This window comes from Lactuca virosa, chromosome 4 (genome assembly GCF_052849685.1).
Source record: "Lactuca virosa cultivar CGN04683 chromosome 4, Lactuca_virosa_CGN04683_v6, whole genome shotgun sequence".
NCBI lineage: Eukaryota > Viridiplantae > Streptophyta > Magnoliopsida > Asterales > Asteraceae > Lactuca > Lactuca virosa.
Genome location: NC_136429.1, coordinates 26,400,496 through 26,420,209, shown reverse-complemented (window position 1 = coordinate 26,420,209; position 19,714 = coordinate 26,400,496). Strand labels below are relative to the sequence as shown.

Sequence of the window (19,714 nt, the reverse complement as noted above, 5' to 3'; positions counted from 1 at the left end):
AAAATCGTAATCGGGTATCATAAAACATCATAGTATCAGTCTCAAATCAAAATCTCATATCAAATCATCAGAGTAAACTCCCAGGCTGTAACTGTGGTGTGTGTGTCATGCGATCAACCCGAGCCCTTCCCTTTGCTAGCGGAAGTACCTGTAACCAAAACTGAAAAATGTAAGCACAAAGCTTAGTGAGCTCCCCCAAACTACCACATACCATACAAATAACACATACTGGGCCTTGCCCATTGCATCGGGCCCCACCCGGCATCGGACCGAAGTCCGGCATAATCTGGGCCCCGCCCACTGCATCGGGCCCCGCCCGGCATCGGACCGAAGTCCGGAATAACTTGGGCCCCGCCCACTGCATCGGGCCCCGCCCGACATCGGACCGAAGTCCGGAATAAACTGAACATAACATAACATGAACATATAGCATAATCACATAAACTGCATCGGGCTTGCCCGGCATTGGACCGAAGTCTGGATCATATAACACATATCACAAACATGCATGAATCACGAAGACATCAGGCATACATACTACTGCATCGGGCCCCGCCCGGCATCAGACCAATTCCTGAACTACTATCATCTAAACGGGCCGACATTGTGGCCGTAGACCCGTTCCTACTGGAGGGAAACTCACCTCGTATAACTGGCTGCTGATATCCCGAGTGAGAAATCCTTGTTTGCTGCTCAGACGACTCTCCGGCTACAATCACATAACAATCTGAATCAACTGATGATTCCTCGTGGAGTAACTAACCAATTTACCCCCGGGTCAAAGTCAATGTCCTGGTCAGAGTAAACTTTCAGGTTGAATCTACTTGCCGAGTCCTACTATGGACTCGCCGAGTTCCCTAACTCACAATTCTCCAACTCGCGACTCGACTCGCCGAGTCAGGGCGTAGACTCGTCGAGTCCCTCTACTTCCAGATCCTTGTCCTAACTCACTGAGTCCTCTTCCACTCACTGATTCAACTCACAACTCTCAAATCGGGGAAACCGGGAGTTTGCGCTCCGACTCGCCGAGTACAATGAACGACTCGTCGAATCCTATGCATGTCTTCACTATACAGTTGATTCTACTCGATTCCAGTGCATCCAATTCATAGATCTGAGCTTCTAGGGCCGATATAACACGTAAATTTGACAACTTACGTGCATGCATAGAGGTATGAAGCTAAAACACCAAAATAAGCTAGAAATGGGAACCTAGGGTTTGGAACAAGGCATTGCTTGCATAAAGGCAGCTACTTTGAGCTCCTGGAGCTCAATGATGTCTAGATCTATAGTTCCCTACCCTAAAGGAGCTCCAATCTCGAGTTTGGACCTTGAAATGTCCCAAAAGTGGCAAAACAAGCATGAATGAAAATCTACTAGGAAAATGAACAAGGTAGAGGCTTTATTACCAGATGAAGTAGCAAATGGGAACTAGCTTCTGGATCTCCTTCTTCTCCTTTGCACCTTCTCTCTTTCCTTCTCTTCTACACTTTCAAGAATATACCAAATCACTCAAAATCAAGGAGGAAACACTCAAACTCACCAATGGAGGGCTAGGGTTTTGAGAGGGGAACGCTCTAGAGGTGCTGGAGGCTGGGATGGGGGCTATAAGGACGTTTAAATAGGGTACAAACCCTAAGGATTAGGGTTTCATCCAGACTGGCCTACTCGTCGAGTCAAGACGCGGACTCGCCGAGTAGGTCACTTAACCCGCGACCAACCCTGGCATCTACTCGACGAGTTAGGGCTACTACTCATCGAGTAGCTCTTTATAAAATGACATTTAATGAATTAATACGTACCAGGAACGGGGCGTTACATCCTTCTTCTTCTTAGAATAAGTACTTTCCTTCATTTATTGTAACCGACCGATGGGTCATGTTTTAATGATCTCTCATCATATAATGCAATGCTTAGACTCAGGTCTCTTAGAGACAAATTCCAGAACAGACTATACCTTCCTTCATGTTCTAATGTGATACAATCACAGTTCAACACATATCATTTCTAACTGCCAACTTCTTTAACAACGAACGCGATACTTCTATTGATCGCTTTGATCATCCTTTACTTTAATTTGGCTTAAGTCAAATGCTACATCGAACTTGGTTCTCTGAACCACGTAACAAACTCATCGTAGTCGGACTCACTTTGATATGACCACTAGGTTCGGAATAACAATCATCTTCTTAGTCATTACCGAAACGATGGTAACGACAGACTAGAACAAGACAGAATCAATTACTAGTTCCTTGGTAACCTTGTGACTTTCCCTGATCCAAGTGTGAGTCCTGTGCTTCCAGTAGTATAGATCTCTACTAGTATTCACACCTACTCATACTCGTCCCAAGTATTGTCTCGCAGTCCCCAAGTCCTAAAATCACAAAACAATTTAACACATACGAATGCGTCCAATTAATCATAAAAATTTTCCTAAACTCTACTAGGACTTCTTCCATGCGTATTTTCAATCATCAATTCTACTTCAACTCAGTTGGTGATGGAAATTCCAGACTATGGGACAACTTCAAGAATTACACCAATCGTTCCATCATCCTGCCAATCGAAGGTGTACTTCAGACATACCGTACTCCTTTAAACATTCCGTTATTTTATCAGACACCTTCTAAAGGCAAGATACCACTCTTACGATATCTTCCGATAGGTGTCATTCACTATCATAAACCTTTCATTTCCTCCATTTACTCAATTCTCTACGAGTCTTTACCATAACGTTTTGTACACCCAAGCAGACGTTCGGTGTACCAGGCGTGAATTTAAGATAGGAAAGCTTTATTTACGATAGACGTATAAATCTCCTTATCACTTTGAAACGTTTACATGCTAGTTCAAATATTGTAGTCATACGCTTAGAATCTTGAACACATACAGTTTCCAGATCCGGTCGGCAACAGACCATAGATCCGAACAAATAATATCATATATGACAAACATATAACATTTAGCACATAAAATCATTTTAGGCATCTTTCCTAAAATATACTAGTGCTCGTGTCTTAAAATATGGTAGACACTCATCTCACGATCATCACTTAGCATTCTAAGTTTAAGTCTAGAAATCCTACAAATTCCTAGTTCGCTTAAACTAATTCTCTGATACCAACTGTAACATCCCCAAATTTCTCGACCAGAAAAGACCGATTTAATTTATGCTCTTAAAATAAAATCAGAGTAATCCTTTTAAAAGATGTTGCGGAATCTGTTCCCATAAAAACATGATAAGTATATTATCAGATCATTTCCGAAGAAATGTATTTTATTCATTTAAACCATTGGGATGTCATCGTCAATACAGAAACATAAGCATAAACAGAACTTACATTCATTTACACTAGTGATCTACATCTCTTTTAATCTTTCAGTGTAAAGTAGCTTCATATCGACACCTGTGATACAAATAAGCTTGAGTGGGTCAGGTTGGGAAACCTGGTGAGTACATAGGGTATCAACCCACAATAAAATAATTATTATATTTAATCATCAAACAATCAACCCAATTACCCATCCCCATTATCTTCTTTAAATTTAAGGATCTACCCTAAGAATCATCTATCCTTCATTCCTAAGGATTATCCTAAGGAATAGGCACGAAGTCCATCGCTGCCCGAGGTTTGTACTATAAGCACTAACAAACGTCGATCCCCACATACTGATCTTATACAGTGATCTTACAAGATCTAGCCTAAAGGATCAATATGAACAACCAACTGACGAAGCTGCTTCGGAAATTCCCTAGCAGCAAACGAGGATCGATAAAGACATCAAACGAGAGGAATGGAATAAGTTTCACCACGAACCTTCATTTGTAATAGCAAGAACCACAAGATAATTAAGTCAGGGGTAGTTATTTAGATAACAATGCCTAGCCGTGGTCCGAATATCGTGAGGTATTTTACCCCCAGACTCACCCTATCCAGCATCGAACTTTGCCTAGCAGTGATCTGAATATCGTGAGGTATTTTACCTCCAGACTCACCCTATCCGGCATCATAACACCAAACATACCTAGTAGTGGTCTATTACCGACACACTTCATTAGGCAGTCTGCGAATTTCCCATACTTACTTCGTGAAAGGAAACGCTGACACATGAAGCTCGTCCGATCACTTTATAAAAGAAACGAAGACTCCAAAGCTATTCAAAATAAAAAGTATAGGGAAAATACTAATAAAGTACTCCTGTACGCTCCCGTACCCCGACACCTATTAGTGTAAAAAAGAAGAACTATTGGATGAACACATAGTTCAAAAACACCTAATGAACATATAGTTCGAGAACACCTTATGAACATATAGTTCAAAGATACCTACCGGTTACGAGTCTGCTAACGTTCCACTGGACTATCTAGAGTAGTCTATGGTCGTTGTCTATACTCTGCTAGATGACTAGATCATCTTAAACATCGATACCTCTCATCAATTTTTATTTCATCACACATCATCCAATTCATCTACCCATGTTTTACCCAACATATTTGTAGATATAAAATACATATACAGTTTAAATAAATTAAAACATGTATAAGATTGTTCATCCATCATAGATAGCAAGTATACAGATAATATGCACACATAGCACGTAATTTATATAAAATACTTCATATCTATGTGTAAGATGAAAATAATATGCATTCACTTAATTTAACGATAATCGGGCAGCACTTTGTTTCCTAAAACAATCGTTTTCGATAAAACCAGGATGTTTTATTGAAAATCGGGCCCTGCAAGGGTGGAGCTTCAAACCGAAAAGATAAATTTCTCGGGATTCTCGGGCACCGCGGGACGTGTTTCGGGTGTTGGAAATGATCTCGGGGTTTCGGGGGAGTTGAAATAGCAAAAATGTAAAATTAGGGGTGAAAAGGTGGCAAAATTCCCACAAAAACCGGGAGGTCTCGCACCCTTTATATAGGTGCAAGCCTCGGATCCGAAGCAAGAAGAAGAGGGCAGGTGGCTGCGAGGTTCGGAACACACGGCAGAAGGGGCGAGGCTCGGATGCGAGATGGGCACGCGTCGGCTTCGGATTGGTCCAGCGTCTCGGATGACGCAGTTGCTTCGGACACGGGGGTGCACACGCGTCGGATGGTCTTTGGCTGAGTCATCGACGTCGGACACGGGGCGCGCCTGACGTGGCTCGCATCGGATACGTGTCGCACGAGGAGCGAGGGTGACATGGCCGAACTCAGGCCATGCGATTTTTCTCGGATTTCGCAATTATTCTCGATTTTTGTGCCAAAAACTTCTAAAATCCATAACTTTCGCATACGAGTTCCGTTTTTGACGTTCTTTATATGCACACGTAGGGAAAGTTATGCTCTACAACTTTCGTTTTGACTTCGTCAGCTAATTTTGACTTTATTTTTAACATTATTATTTTTAACAGATCGGGACAGGAAAATCCGTTAAAAATTCATAACTTCTTCATCCGACGTCCGTTTTCGTCTGTCTTTTTACCGTTGTACTACTATTGACGAGACCTTCGATTCTCATTTAGTTTATGTCCGCTAAAAATCACTCGATCTAAAATTCGAGTTTTTAGCTGTCTACTGCTAAGCTGAAACTTAGAAAAATCATAACTTCCTCATACGAAGTCAGATTTGGGCGTTCTTTTTATGCATACTCTCGGTTTAACAAACACTACGACTTTCATTTAGATCACAAAGGCTAAAAAGTAGTTTATCAAAAACTCACTTTTCACGTCATTCGACGCCGTGCCGGTTTTGTCGCGAAACTTCGACAGGTCATAACTTCTTCGTTATAACTCGGATTTCGGTATTCTTTATATATCCGAAATCCTTGTCGCGGCCACTACAACTTCCTTCATAGATATTGGGTTTATCTAATATTTATTTTCGACGATTATTTTTATTCTTAATTAATTAAATCCTAATAATTAAGCATAAAACACATAATTCACATAATAATCACATAATTCCTCTTTTATATATATATATATATATATATATATATATATATAAATAAAACCTAAATTTATCACTTGTTACTCTGTTAAATAATATGTTGTACACATGACATCTTTTCTAAAGTTTATTTGTTTGACTCTCAAAATTCAAATCCCCTAATATTAAGCTATGTCAAACTTGATAAACTTATTTAAATTCAAATTCTCTTACATTTGGCTATATCAAATTGACATTCGGCAAGCAATGTTATTTCATATCCCTAATTTAAGAAAGATACTAGACAATATATCATGAATAAATCAACGCCATTGATTTTTATTATTCAAAACCAAATTTTAACAATTTATTTATGGAACAACTATTTTCAATTCGAATATTATTATCCGGGTTTTTATACTTTCACCTATTCTACGTGAATAGCTTATATATACATTTTGTATAACCTAAAAATTTTATATTCATCATTTTGGCACCGGATTGAATATTATTTAAAATTTCTATACATTTAAAATAGTATTTATACATGCACATTATAAACTGTTTAAATGTGTAAACCCTAATGAATAGTGATTTTGCTGATTTAGGTTTTTGTCACACTATTTTGTGGGTATTACAGATTTGGTCCATGCTTATCCTCACCGTCCACTGCCTCCAATAAAATGCACATAGCTATATCGACTCGCCGTTTTTTTCTTCCAATAACATGACCACCGCATTCAATCTTTACTTTATATGTTGTTCACAATCCATCTCACGCTCTCATCTATCAGGTAGAGACGCAAGGCATCAGGTATGTGGGGAGGTCCCCTAACGTTTTTCCTATTTGGGTTACGGTATGTTATTCATCACTTTACAAAAAAATTTCCATACTTTTCATTTATTTGTCAATCGAATTCTTCCAAGAGTGGTATGCTTTGATGTGTTGTTGTCAAGTGAATGAGAGAGTTGTCATGCCCAAGTCTACGACCACCGTTGTTGTAAGGTTATGGGTATTTGAACACGAAGAAGAAACCTGAGTAGTTCATCTTTTTTTGGCATTTCTTTTTTCATTTTTAAAATTATGATTTTGTTTGTTGGGATTTAGTTGATTGATGGAATAATAATAATAATAATAATAATAATAATAATAATAATAATAAGAAGAAGAAGAAGAAGAAGAAGAAGAAGAAGAAGAAGAAGAGGGAAACATTATCACAATTGAAGGAAACAAATGAAGCTACTCTTACTCTACCACCATGTAATCAGACAAGCGAATCTACAGTGTAGTGCTTTCTAGAATGAAGCAATTCCAACCTATGAACAAACTCAAGAAAGTCCCTCTGTAGGTTTTGTTAATAACACAACTTCCTCACATTCCCTTATATATCTTAAACCTAACTCTGCAATGACCATAATTTTTTAATGAATTTGTTTAGGTGATCGCTGAAAATTTATCAGGTGACAAAATCCAAGTGCTAAAACGAATGTTTATGAACATGGACATGGACAAAAATGGCACACTCACCTATGATAAACTTAAAAACGGTTTGGCCAGACTTAGGTCAAAATTCACTGAGTCTGAAGTTAGACAACTCATATATGTTGTAAGTTTTTTTCTCTAACTTTCAACATTTTAAAATTGTCATCCAATATTGGCTCTGGCTTATATGTTACGGGTTAATGTAGATGGAAAGGGTCAACCGACTACATTAACTTCATCACATCAACAATGTATACACACAAACTAGATAATGAATAAAATGTATACAAAGCATTTCAACATTTTCATACAGATGGCAGTGGGTATGCATTTCAACATCTTGTGGGTAAAATGTATTTTTGTAGTTTTCTTCTTAATTTTGAAAAAAAGATTCAAAATGAGACCATGGTATTTGATAAATCATCTTAAATTTGAAAGCTTTTGACAAAGAAACTGTCGATTTTTATGGGATAGAAGTTAGTGGTTGTATGCCAAAGGGGTGTAGGCATTTATATAGGCTCCTAGCAGATATGTTAACAATTAATTGGTGTGTCAATCGCTTGGATGTTCAACTATGGCAAGACCTTGGGTTATTTGTATATAGGTGTTAAATGTATATAAATGAGTATATGTTTGATGAGTATTGGTATATGGGCGATTGTTCTAGGTCTATATACATGTTATATTCTTTATTTGTATAATTATTGTTTTAATCTATTTTTGAGTTAATTAATAAAATGTAATTGTTTTTGAACATTCAAGAAACATATAAGATTGTTTTTTTTTGTGATTTACTATTTTGAAAGTTGGAACAATGATCCTTGCAAATTGGGCTCAAGTATATTAACACAAGCAACATCCACCAAACCTCCCAGATATGGTATTGTTGTAATTAACGAAGGATTAGTTTCTACGAGGGTATGACTGAATTTGGTTGGCTGGATGAATTTCATTTCAGGTGGCTCCTTGTGGAGGCGTTAAGAAGTCAGGTTTAGAATGTGAAAGTTCCAAATATGGAATAGAGGACTATCTTGAGGTAAGTGCGATTTTGTTTATCTCTAACAGATAAATTTTTAGAAACTTAACTAAAAATAAAATGTTTTTGCAGATAAAATACATTTGGATGCGAAGAGAACTGAAGTTTCTACGTCTCTTGTGTGTTGAAGAAATACTCAACAGCGCACAGAAAGTATGCACAAGTTGGCGGAGGATTTGTATGGTTCTGACGATGTGGAAGGTGATCGATATTCACAACATCGTAGATATTTGGAATATAAGTGAGAGAAGTTATTATCTCAAGTTCCTGATTGAGCAGGCGGTTAATCCGAGTCAGCGATGATCTCCTTGATCACATCGTGCTACGGTAGGTTTCCTACCCTTCTTATTGCTTTTTGTTTCATACTTACGCTTCTCACATATGTTGTGAAAGATCGGTGAACTCACAAAATACTATGATCAAAAACCAAAATAACTCCAAATTAACTCCTACTCATGGGTGGCCTATTATTCTCCAATGGTTAAACTCAACAAACTCATCCGCTTAACTGAAATGCTTCAATGCTTCAAATTAATATTTTTTTATGATAAAAGTCTTGAAAACTGGCTAACATTTTTAGTTTAATCCATTTTTTTACCTTTTTAGCAGGTATCCTGTTGCGCCAAGGTGGAAAAGTCGTTGATGTGCCAGCTCACGTGATATGCCATGTCAACGTCATTTCTTATTTAAAAAATAATAACTTTTTAGAAGAAAAAAGGAGGAGGGTGGACTCGAACCCGTGACCTCCCTCTTACAAGACAAGCAACTTAACCAATTGTGCTAGATGTCTTTCTTGCATTTTCTTCTGTTGGAAATGGTTTCAAATGTCATTAGCTGTTTTTGTAATATTTCTAATAATAGCAGGGTCATTTTGATTGCCTCGTGACGCAAATAGGATAAGAAAAAATGAGATTAATAATGTGTTAATTTATTAAGGAATTAATAAATTAATTAGAAATGATTTTGATATTTAATTGTTTGAATATGAATATTCGAATTTGATAATTAACTTGGAATATTATTTAATTGAAATTAAATATGAATATTAATCAATTAAATCTGAATATTATTTAAACTTGAATTAAATTTTGAATATTTTCCTTGAACTTTATTTAATAATAGAATTAAATTAGAAAGACAATATTATAAATTTAAAAGTTTAAATTTATTATATAGTGTTATTTACTATACGTAAAACGATTATATCACATGTGTCCTCACATGTTAATAAAAGACATTGTCGTCAAGACTAGGTTCACCCACTCTAATATTGGTTTTAGGATGTTTCTTTGATTCCTAACAAGGTCGGTTTTCAAAATGTTTTGCGCTTACCACCTATACCTCATTTTGTATTTTAAGAGTAGAGTTATCGAAATGCTTCGGTTGGATTTTGTCTTTCAAGATTAAAAGTATTAATCAAGTAACAAAACAAAATTCTTGTTTTATATATAAATAAAAAATGTGAGTTTTGTGCTACCCATGAAAACGCACATTTTAATTATATTTTGATGATGGAGTGGTTAACCGACACGTCATTTGCCAGAATATAAGTAACGTCATTTGCAAGAATATAAGTATAAAATGAAGAGTCACTCGTGAAATTATTCTGTTGATGGAGCGTGTGTGGTTAACCGATGCGTCAATATGAGAATAATTTTATATCAAGGATCAAGCGGTTTTGCATTGTTAATTCACCATCTATTTAATGGTTTGCGGTATCCCCATCATTAAAGTTGATATGAGCGCAATTGAGATTAACATTCCATTGAATGCCAATGAATCTCAAATGATCTAGAAGTTTCAAAAGTTTGAAACTGGCAAGTTGCTTTGCCTACCTAAATAACTTTGCTATGTGTTTACTACATTTCTTTACACATCACAAAGCAAAATATGGATCCTAGCCTTGTTAATAATTCATTTAGGGTTAAAAACTATTTTAAGGACAACAATTCAAAGTAACTAAATTTCTTTTCATCTTATAGATGTCGAACGAGAACAAAAATCCTCCTCCTCCCACCCCAAACTCGAACTTCTTCCTTATCTTGATCCTACATAAAAGGAAACTCACCAGTCAAAATTATTTGTAGTGGATTCGTAACCTAACGATTTCCTTGAGGTACGAGGGCAAAGAGTATGTCCTCGATAAGGATTTCCCTTATGTGGATGATAATGCTGATGGGTTATAAGCATTCTAACACTCCTATGGTGTACATGCATCCCTAAATACCTTGGATCTATGTTTTCTTTATTATACATGCAAACTTGAACTTTCCAAGGTATTACCCTAACTAGCATACAATCTTTGATACTTGGGTAATATAAACAAGTTATAAGATACCTTTTGATGAAGCCCAAAGTCTTGATCTTTAATATCTTAGCCCCAATAGTGTGGAAGCCTCAAGTGGAATCACAAATCACCAAAACCACCTTGGAAAAATTTGAGAGAATAGTAAGCATACTAGAAATTGCCCACTCTTGTATCCTCACAGACTAGTGCAATTTCTTGTGCCAAAGACTCTTTATATAGTATGGAGGATTAGGGTTTCATCCATGTAAACCCTAATACCCATGCCCTTTCATTTTCTTAGGATCCATGGGTTAAAAACTCCATGGACTATCCATGCAAGCTTAGCCCAACCTAAATGAACTTAGCCCATACTATATATATAAGAGTCCATATTTAATTAGTTCCTTTTGATCACTAAATTAATTCTAAATTAATTCTTGATCAATACTAATTAAATAATATGATTCCATATTAATATATTAGAACTTATAATATATTAATATAAATCATAAACATATTATTCTCAAAAGACTATCCATATAAATTGTTCCGGTGAAATGCAACCCAAATGGACTATGCCAAATCAGGTCAAGTACATACCAATTATAGTTATGGGCTTAGACACTAATCCAATAGTCTCCCACTTGGATAAGTCTAAAACTATTATTGTGTATGACTTCAAAACCTGACTAGCAATCGTAGCTCTTAAAGTCGTTGTCGAACTCTGACCTTAGTCAATGACTTGTCCATTAGATAAGGGATCATATATTCCTCCACTCTAGATATCATATGGACCGAGACATGGATTATAATCATTCTCTCTGTCCATTTGTTGTTTCCCGATTTCCGATTTATGACGACCGACTAATTGAATAAATCAAACAAGTCCTAGCTTGGCCAAGCACTTCGGGGTGTCATCACTAAATCATCGAGGGGCCCACAGATATGGCTTTTATCCCTTCAAGGGTAAAAGAAATGGATAAACTTCGACTCATATGCTTGTTCTACTACTTGTTGAATCATACACAAAGGCACGTTTTATAACATCGAGTTACCAATGCGTTTTCGTACTATCAATGTATAACCAACTCATAGGCATCAACTCATATCTCTAGGTTTGAAGAATATAAGATATTATCGTCTCATGATCACTCGTGATAAAATCCATGAAGTGAGTCAAATGAGCGTGGGTTTAATCCAATACTCAGAACTTATGAGCACTAATGAATGTTGTAGCAACTCTTGCTATGTCCACTACCTTGGACATCTACAAACCAGCTTCATGACAGTCTTGCCTTAATACCTACTTCCAACTTATTATCGACTGTGGATGGTTTGAATAACTTAGTCATTTAGGAAGAGCGACCTAGTTATTCTGGAAGTCAAAACATGCAATGTGAAGCACAAGAATAATCGAATCCAATATGGTCTCAGAACTTATGAATATAAATAGAACACCTTTTATTTATCACCATATTGATTACACATTATTCATTGCATACTGTTTCAAACTATCAACTTTATACTTGAATTAAAACAATAGTGGTCCCATGCTCCAAGCATGTACACTATGTTTTCTAAACACTAGTCATGCCATACACCAAGTATGCACACTATGTTTTTTCAAACATTAGTTATGCCATACAACAAGTATGCACACTAAGTTTGTCTATGATCTTTCACTTTGTGAAACAGATCGATTGAACATAATTCCAATGATTCTCATTTCACAATCCCAAATCCTTACCGCAAATGCAAGAATTCCAAATTCCTGCCATTTACCGAAATCTTGTAGATTTTAAACTTATATGTACTGATCCTCTTATAATGATTATGCACAAAGTTACAAAGACTTGTCAACAGTCATTACAGAGTATTCCAATGGAGATCATTCCATGGAAACGAAGTCTCAAATTCAAAGTACATTGCTTTGAACATCCTTCTTACATTAAGTTTCCTAATCTTACAGAGATTTAATGAATAACTTCCAACTATGGGAATATTTCCATATTCTCATTTTGACTATCACTTCTGAACAAGAGTTGCCTCTTTTCAGAATATGTCAATATGGTCCTCTCCAAAAATTCACACCATACTTCCAATTGTCCCTGAGCAACCAATCCTTAGATTGTCCTCGACAATTGCTTAATCAAATTAGTCATATCTAGTTCTAGTACTTTTCCCTCTTAATGCTCTAGGCATTTGGAAAAATTTAGACCAGATGAATATTATAGCACATGCAATCGACCCTATATCCGAATCATATGGGACACGATTCATGATGTCTTACATAAAGACATGATACTAGACCAGTCTTTTGCTATAATATTTCTATTTCTATTTGCCATGTTCTCATAATTCAGATTATGAAAAGGGATGTCGTAATCATAATCGAATTTTAGAATGCAAATAAAGGACCCATATATAGACTTTCCTTATGTTGAACCATTCCAACCTAACATTCATATATATACTTGACTAAATTTGATTAAAATCTCACGATCTAAGCTTTTAGAATTGAAATGAAGTATAATTTCATCTCCCTTAATTATAGCAAAACAACTTTTTCCCAATTGAAACTTTTTGTTTTCTATAATTAACATTGCCAACTTGCAACACTTATTATAATTATCATACTCCCACTTGCACGATGATTATTAGCATAACACTTATGCTCCCACTAGCTTTGACATGTACTCAGAAATCAGTTGGACTTCTAAAAATCAATACTTTATTGACTTTCATACCAAAGTTTAGATTTCTGATACGAGATGCTTTGATAAAACTTTATCAAAATCATACACCTTTTACTTAGATAGCTCACATGTGTGTCTAAACAATTTTAGAACTATGAAAAGGGATGTCGTAATCATAGTCTCAATTGTTTAGACCGTATCCATGTGAATTTTCAAAACCATAATCACAAGACAAGGTTAGTGACAAATCCAAACTCATATGGATTGAACCTGTGCAGTCTTAACTTCTTGCCACCTGGCAGCACAAGGGCCTGCCATTGCTTCCAAGTTGTTATGCAACCAACTCAGAACACTCAGAACTCATATGCAAAGCCAACTTTAACTGGAATGGGCATAGAAATGGAATATGTCAACACGATAGGTTATAAACCTCAAGTCGTGTGCTAGTGCTAAACTACAAGTTTTTATTCTTGATTAGATCTTGAAGCTATTTCAAGATCTTTAGACTCCCACTGTCCTCTTGACATATAAGACTCTCTTGCCAAGACCCATTGCTTGACAAACAAATATTCAAGAGATAGTGTGGATTCTTATCAAGACAAACACTTCACACAATTGGCCTTAGTTGGTCTTTGTTTTATCCAAAACATCACAACTTACCAATTTCAAATGTCCAAGAGTATAAAGCATTTTACTCTACATTTGACTTGTGTTATAAACTTTCTTTAAGATATGTCACTCAAGTTACAATCTTGGAGTATGACTCTAAGAATTGTTTTGGAACGAAGTATGACTCATCTTCTTGATTTAACCATTTCAACAATTCATGGCTCCTCTTCTTAGCCATAAGAATGCACTAAGATGTCCTTAGAGGATGAATTGTGATATGGTCTCACAATCATTAAGATGATCATAAAACATGATACTAAAGTACTCTCCCATCTTTTTAGTTTTGAGAAACTTTTATCTTTCTGCCAAATTTGATTTTTCTTATTCGTTCTACCATACATCGAAACTTTTCCAATGCTTCAGAATTATACTTAAACTTGTAAGTATAACCATATTTACTAAACTTTAGTAAATCATGACGAATAGTCTTATCGATCTTTTATGGTGGACTTGACCAGTGCACAAGAATGTGTACTCGATCCCTTAGTCCTTCACTTGGATCACATATACATGTGAACAAGGAACTAGTCTTAATTTTACAAACATGAATAATTCTCATTCACCATACAATACAACTTGCATGATTCCAAGTTTCTTTCCAACTGAAACTTGGTCGATGAGAATCTTTCCTTATTTGGTAAATTATGACACTCCCACAAACGACATAATCAAATCCATTTTCCAATGTTGCTATCAATGGAATCATATAAACAACAATTTTTCACAAATGCCATTGTAAGGATACTTTAAATAAATAAAATCAAAAATTTTCTTTTATTTTAAAACTTGCGGAAAAACTTATCCTTACCATGCAGATGCATATGAAAACTATGTTGTTATCTATTCCTAAGCAATCTATCACAACTCTTAAGCAGCAGCTCAAAAATTCTGATCACCGAACCATGCGATCGAAATCCATCTTCGCGATCAGAATCAGCTCACACTTCTTTAAGCTTCCTCTCCTTTCTTTGATTCTTAAAACTTCAACATGTGACCCAGTCACATCATGTAATAAGAATCTCCAAATAGGAACTTAATAGAGTTAGATAGTGGACTTACCTGAAGTAGAGTCAAACTTTTTGACCAACCTTATGATCTTTCAGGTAAATAGGGCAGCTTTGCAACCAATGCCCCTTTCTTTGGCAATATAAGCATACTGACTCTTTGGGAATGGTACACGATACTGTCTCAGACTTATCCTTTCTCTTTACCATTTGGTCAACCGAGTTGACTATGGCCGATCCCTTTCCATTGGGAAGAGAAAGCTTTTCTGGATTTTCAATGTTACCATTGTCAATGTCCATGGAAGTTTGGGAAGTTGATATTCTAATCAAATTTGCTTTACCGGTGCTCCAAATCATTGTTGATTCAGCAGCACCTAGCAAATAGATAAGATCATTAAGGGTCATGTCATAGTCTGTTTCACAGTAGTCCCAAAGGAAACTCACTATGTGACTTAGAAGGTGATTGAACAACCAACTTTCTCAAGACTTTGACACCCAACTCTCCCGGCTTGTCAATATGTGACTTCATCTCCAAGATGTTAGCACACATAGACCTTGCTTGCCATTAGGGCTTGAGTGACCTTGAACTATTCAAGAACTTGTGGTTAGGGAGAATAATTAGAGGAGGTGGAGGAAGTGAAGTATGATTTCCATGAACCAACCATGGGATATCATCTTCATTAGGAAAGCTTGTTCCTAGGGATTTGGGAAGATCATAGTTGGCTGAACCAGACATCTACAATGGGAGATATTCAAGTTAGTTGATTTAAAGTCCTTAATATAACACCTAATATGAAATATTAAGGCTAGGACCCAACACAATATTTTATAACTCGGAAGAGGGATGCCGTAATCCAAGCTATAAAATATTTGAAGGTAGGTGAATGACGATTCACCAGTTTCCACCATGAAAATCGAAATAGAAATATTAGGTTTTAATTGGAACTTTTCAATGGCATGAAAAACGAAACGAAATAGAAAAACGAAATAGAACTTTTCAATGGCATGTTTCAATCTCAATTGTGCCCTCTCAAGTTTTGTGACTGGGATGCCGAGGATCACAAAACAAGGTGTGAATAACCATGCAAATATACTTGGTACCCTTAATATTTATCACTTAATCGATGTGCCGGTTAACCACACGCGCTCCACCGATCCTATGATAAACATTAAGTTACCCTTTGCCTACCTTGTTAAATCCATGTTAGTGTGCCGGTTAACCACACACGCTCCACTAACGACTTAAGCAAAGTGCAAAGTGTAATTTCATGGGTTAGCACCAAATTCACATTACAAAGATTTGGAATTTATAAAAGGTTTATTTACTTTATATTTATCATTATACTTATAATGAGAATTATAGTCGTTGTCCTACCCGTTCGGCTAACGACCCTCCACCAGTCAAGGAAGCGGTGGGTGAAAGTGGATACCCATTAAACTGTCATTTTATAGGCAGTAACCTTATACCCCTTTATAGACCGGCTTCGTGTATGAGGCCTACTAACGGTAAGACTGACTTGCTCTTATACATATATATATATATATATATATATATATATATATATATATATATATATATATATTATTAACTTATAATACTATAAAGTATAAGGGTTGAATTTTAACTTTTAAAACTCTAGGGTTTGGAATTAAAGTGTGTGTGAAACTTTACAAATTCCAAAACTTGAGGGCAAGTTTTGAACTATTCAAAAACTTTTCAATTCCATAACTTATGTGTTTAAAGTAGTTTTAATGAAAAACTCTTCAAGTTCCATAACTTGAGGACAAGTTATGAAAGACTTCAAAACATTTAAAAATGAGACTCTCCATTTTTCATAACTTATGGAAATCTTATGAGTTTTAATAATCATAAATGTGACTTTTCATATAACTTGAGGACAAGTTACAAAAACACATATTATGAACAACTTTTAGATTAATTTGGATTGAAAACATATTATCACATAACTTTTCTATTAATCTAAATCAACTCGTAAGAACAAGATAATTCAAATCAAACAATTTTCATGTAATTAGCCTAATCATTAAACTAATACAAAACATGAATCTATTGACAATTATATATGAAATTGGATTAGCATGAACATTACCACATCAAAAACAGGTTTACAAGTTCAAAAACAGCTTAGGGTAATGTTCCTAGTCCAATTCCAGCCAAAACACTCGAAAATATGCTATCAGGGGGTCCAACTCGTCGAGTGCATGAACCAAATCGACGAGTTGGATGATTTTACACATGGACTCGTCGAGTCCCTCAATGGACTCGTCGACTCCCCTGTCCAGATAGCAAAAAATTCGATTTTTTCAGCTTTTTTCAGCAAATTGCATCAAGTATAAAAGAAAACAAGTCTAGGCTCTGATACCACTGATGGGTTATGAGCATTCTAACACTCCTATGGTATACATGCATCCCTAAATACCTTGGATCTATGTTTTCTCTATTATACATGCAAACTTGAACTTTCCAAGGTATTACCCTAACTAGCATACAATCTTTGATACTTGGGTAATATAAACAAGTTATAAGACATACCTTTTGATGAAGCTCGAAGTTTTGATATTTAAGAGCTTAGCCCCAATAGTGTGGAAGCCTCAAGTGGAATCAGAAATCACCAAAACCACCTTGGAAAAACTTGAGAGAATAGTAAGCACACTAGAAATTGCCCACTCTTGTATCCTCACAGACTAGTGCAATTTCTTGTACCAAAGACCTCTTTATATAGTATGGAGGATTAAGGTTTCATCCATGTAAACCCTAATACCCATGCCCTTTCATTTCCATAGGATCCATGGGTTAAAAACTCCATGGACTATCCATGCAAGCTTAGCCCAACCTAAATGAACTTGGCCCATACTATATATATAAGAGTCCATATTTAATTAGTTCCTTTTGATCACTAAATTAATTCTAAATTAATTCTTGATCAATAATAATTAAATAATATGATTCCATATTAATATATTAGAACTTATAATATATTAATATAAATCATAAACATACTATTCTCAAAAGATTATCCATATAAATTGTTCCGGTGAAGTGCAACCCAAATGGACCATGCCAAATCAGGTCAAGTACATACCACTTATAGTTATGGGCTTAGACACTAATCCAACAAATGCCACTCCGGAGGAATTAGCTGCTTACAACAAACATAACAAAGAATCTACTAAAGTTGCTTGCATTATGTTGGCGACCATGTCACATGAGCTTTAAAATAGCTTCAAGAACATGAGGGTGTTTGAAATTAGTGAGCAATTGAATGAGATGTTCCAAGAACAAGATCGACAAGAAAGATTCAAGATCGTTAAATCCTTGATGCCATATAAACATCAATATGGGAATTATATGTGTGCATATGTTCAAAAGATGAAGTCATACATTGGTAGACTAAGGAATTTAGTTGTCTAATTTCCAAAGGAGTTAGCCATTAACATGGTCTTGAACTCGCTTTCTAGTTCGCATCATCAGTTCGTCATGATCTATAATATGAACAATCTCGACAAGACCCTTATTGAGCTTCATGGCATGTTGAAAACATCCAAAGCAAGCTTGATTAAGAACAAAAGCTCCAAACCTAGTGCTCATGTCTTGTCCTTTATTCATGGTGGTGCGAATAAGAAGAAAAAGTTTTCTCATGGTAAAGGTAAAGCCAAGGTTAGATATTCCATTGAAGGCCTCAAAAGAAAAGTCGCCAGTGAGATTGTGTCTAATACCGACCTAAAGGAGGCCATTTGCTTTTACTTCCAAGAGAAAGGTCACTGGAGACGTAGTTGCCCAAAATACCTCGAAGAGGTGAATAAGAACAAAGTTAAGGGAGCTGGCACATAAGTTATTTTTATGATTGAACTTCATAGTATGTTAACTTCTAATTCTTGGGTTCTTGATATCGGATGTGGTACTCACATTTGCTCAGATTTGTAGGGACTAAAGAAAAGTAGAAGACCGAAGCATGGGGAGCTGAACCTGGTCATGGGTACCGAGGAACTGCACCTATTACAAAGATTGGGAATACAAGCTTATGTTGAATAATGAAGTTTCCATTAGTTTAGTTAATTGTTGCTACTCGCCATATATGGCAAGAAACATAATTTCATTTCACGCATTATTCAATGATGGTTTCCGTTATGGTTTTGATAATAATAATAATAATAATGGTGACATTTTAGTTTATAAAAATGGTTTTTTTTTATTTTTAAAGCTAGTCCTAGTATGATAACCAAGTCTGGCATTTGGTTGATCCTATACCTAGCATCAAAACTGTTTGATGCAAGTGGATCTTTAAGAAGAAGACTAACATGGATGGGAATGTGCACATGTATAAAGCTAGGTTGGTTGCAAAGGGTTATACTCAAACTCAAGGAATTGATTATGATGGAACCTTCTCACCAGTAGCCAAGATTAAGTCTATTCGAATATTACTTGCCATAGCTGTTTTCTATGATTATGAAATGTGGAAAATGGATGTGAAGACTACTTTCCTCAACGGTAAATTGGTAGAGGATATCTAAATGAGACAACCTGAAGGCTTCATCAACCCAAAATATCCTAATAGAGTGTGCAAGCTTGAAAGATCCATTTATGGACTGAAACAAGAATT

At 35.9% G+C, this 19,714-nt stretch overlaps 2 protein-coding genes across 8 annotated transcripts; both read left to right on the top strand.

Moving 5' to 3' along the window:
- The first annotated feature begins 6,597 nt into the window (after positions 1-6,597).
- LOC145103768 (uncharacterized) lies at positions 6,598-9,314 on the top strand. 7 transcript variants are annotated; one of them, XR_013706853.1, is made up of 6 exons: positions 6,605-7,262; positions 7,357-7,723; positions 8,207-8,280; positions 8,359-8,436; positions 8,509-8,763; positions 9,046-9,314. XR_013706853.1 is itself a non-coding variant. In XM_079041029.1 (5 exons), the coding sequence occupies exons 2-4, from the start codon at positions 7,405-7,407 to the stop codon at positions 8,737-8,739; spliced, it is 429 nt and encodes a 142-aa protein (XP_078897155.1). In that variant the 5' UTR covers positions 6,609-7,262; positions 7,357-7,404; the 3' UTR covers positions 8,740-8,763; positions 9,043-9,314. The 7 variants fall into 7 exon arrangements, 3 of the variants coding, with proteins under 3 accessions (XP_078897156.1, XP_078897155.1, XP_078897154.1); XR_013706854.1 differs by having other exon boundaries at positions 6,610-7,262; positions 7,357-7,524; XR_013706851.1 differs by having other exon boundaries at positions 6,598-7,262; positions 7,357-7,524; positions 7,607-8,436.
- A 9,289-nt stretch (positions 9,315-18,603) lies between these two features.
- On the top strand, positions 18,604-18,945 carry LOC145104205 (uncharacterized). The gene has a single exon (XM_079041478.1). It carries the CDS (start codon positions 18,604-18,606, stop codon positions 18,943-18,945), a length of 342 nt encoding a protein of 113 aa, XP_078897604.1.
- The last annotated feature ends 769 nt before the right edge of the window (positions 18,946-19,714 follow it).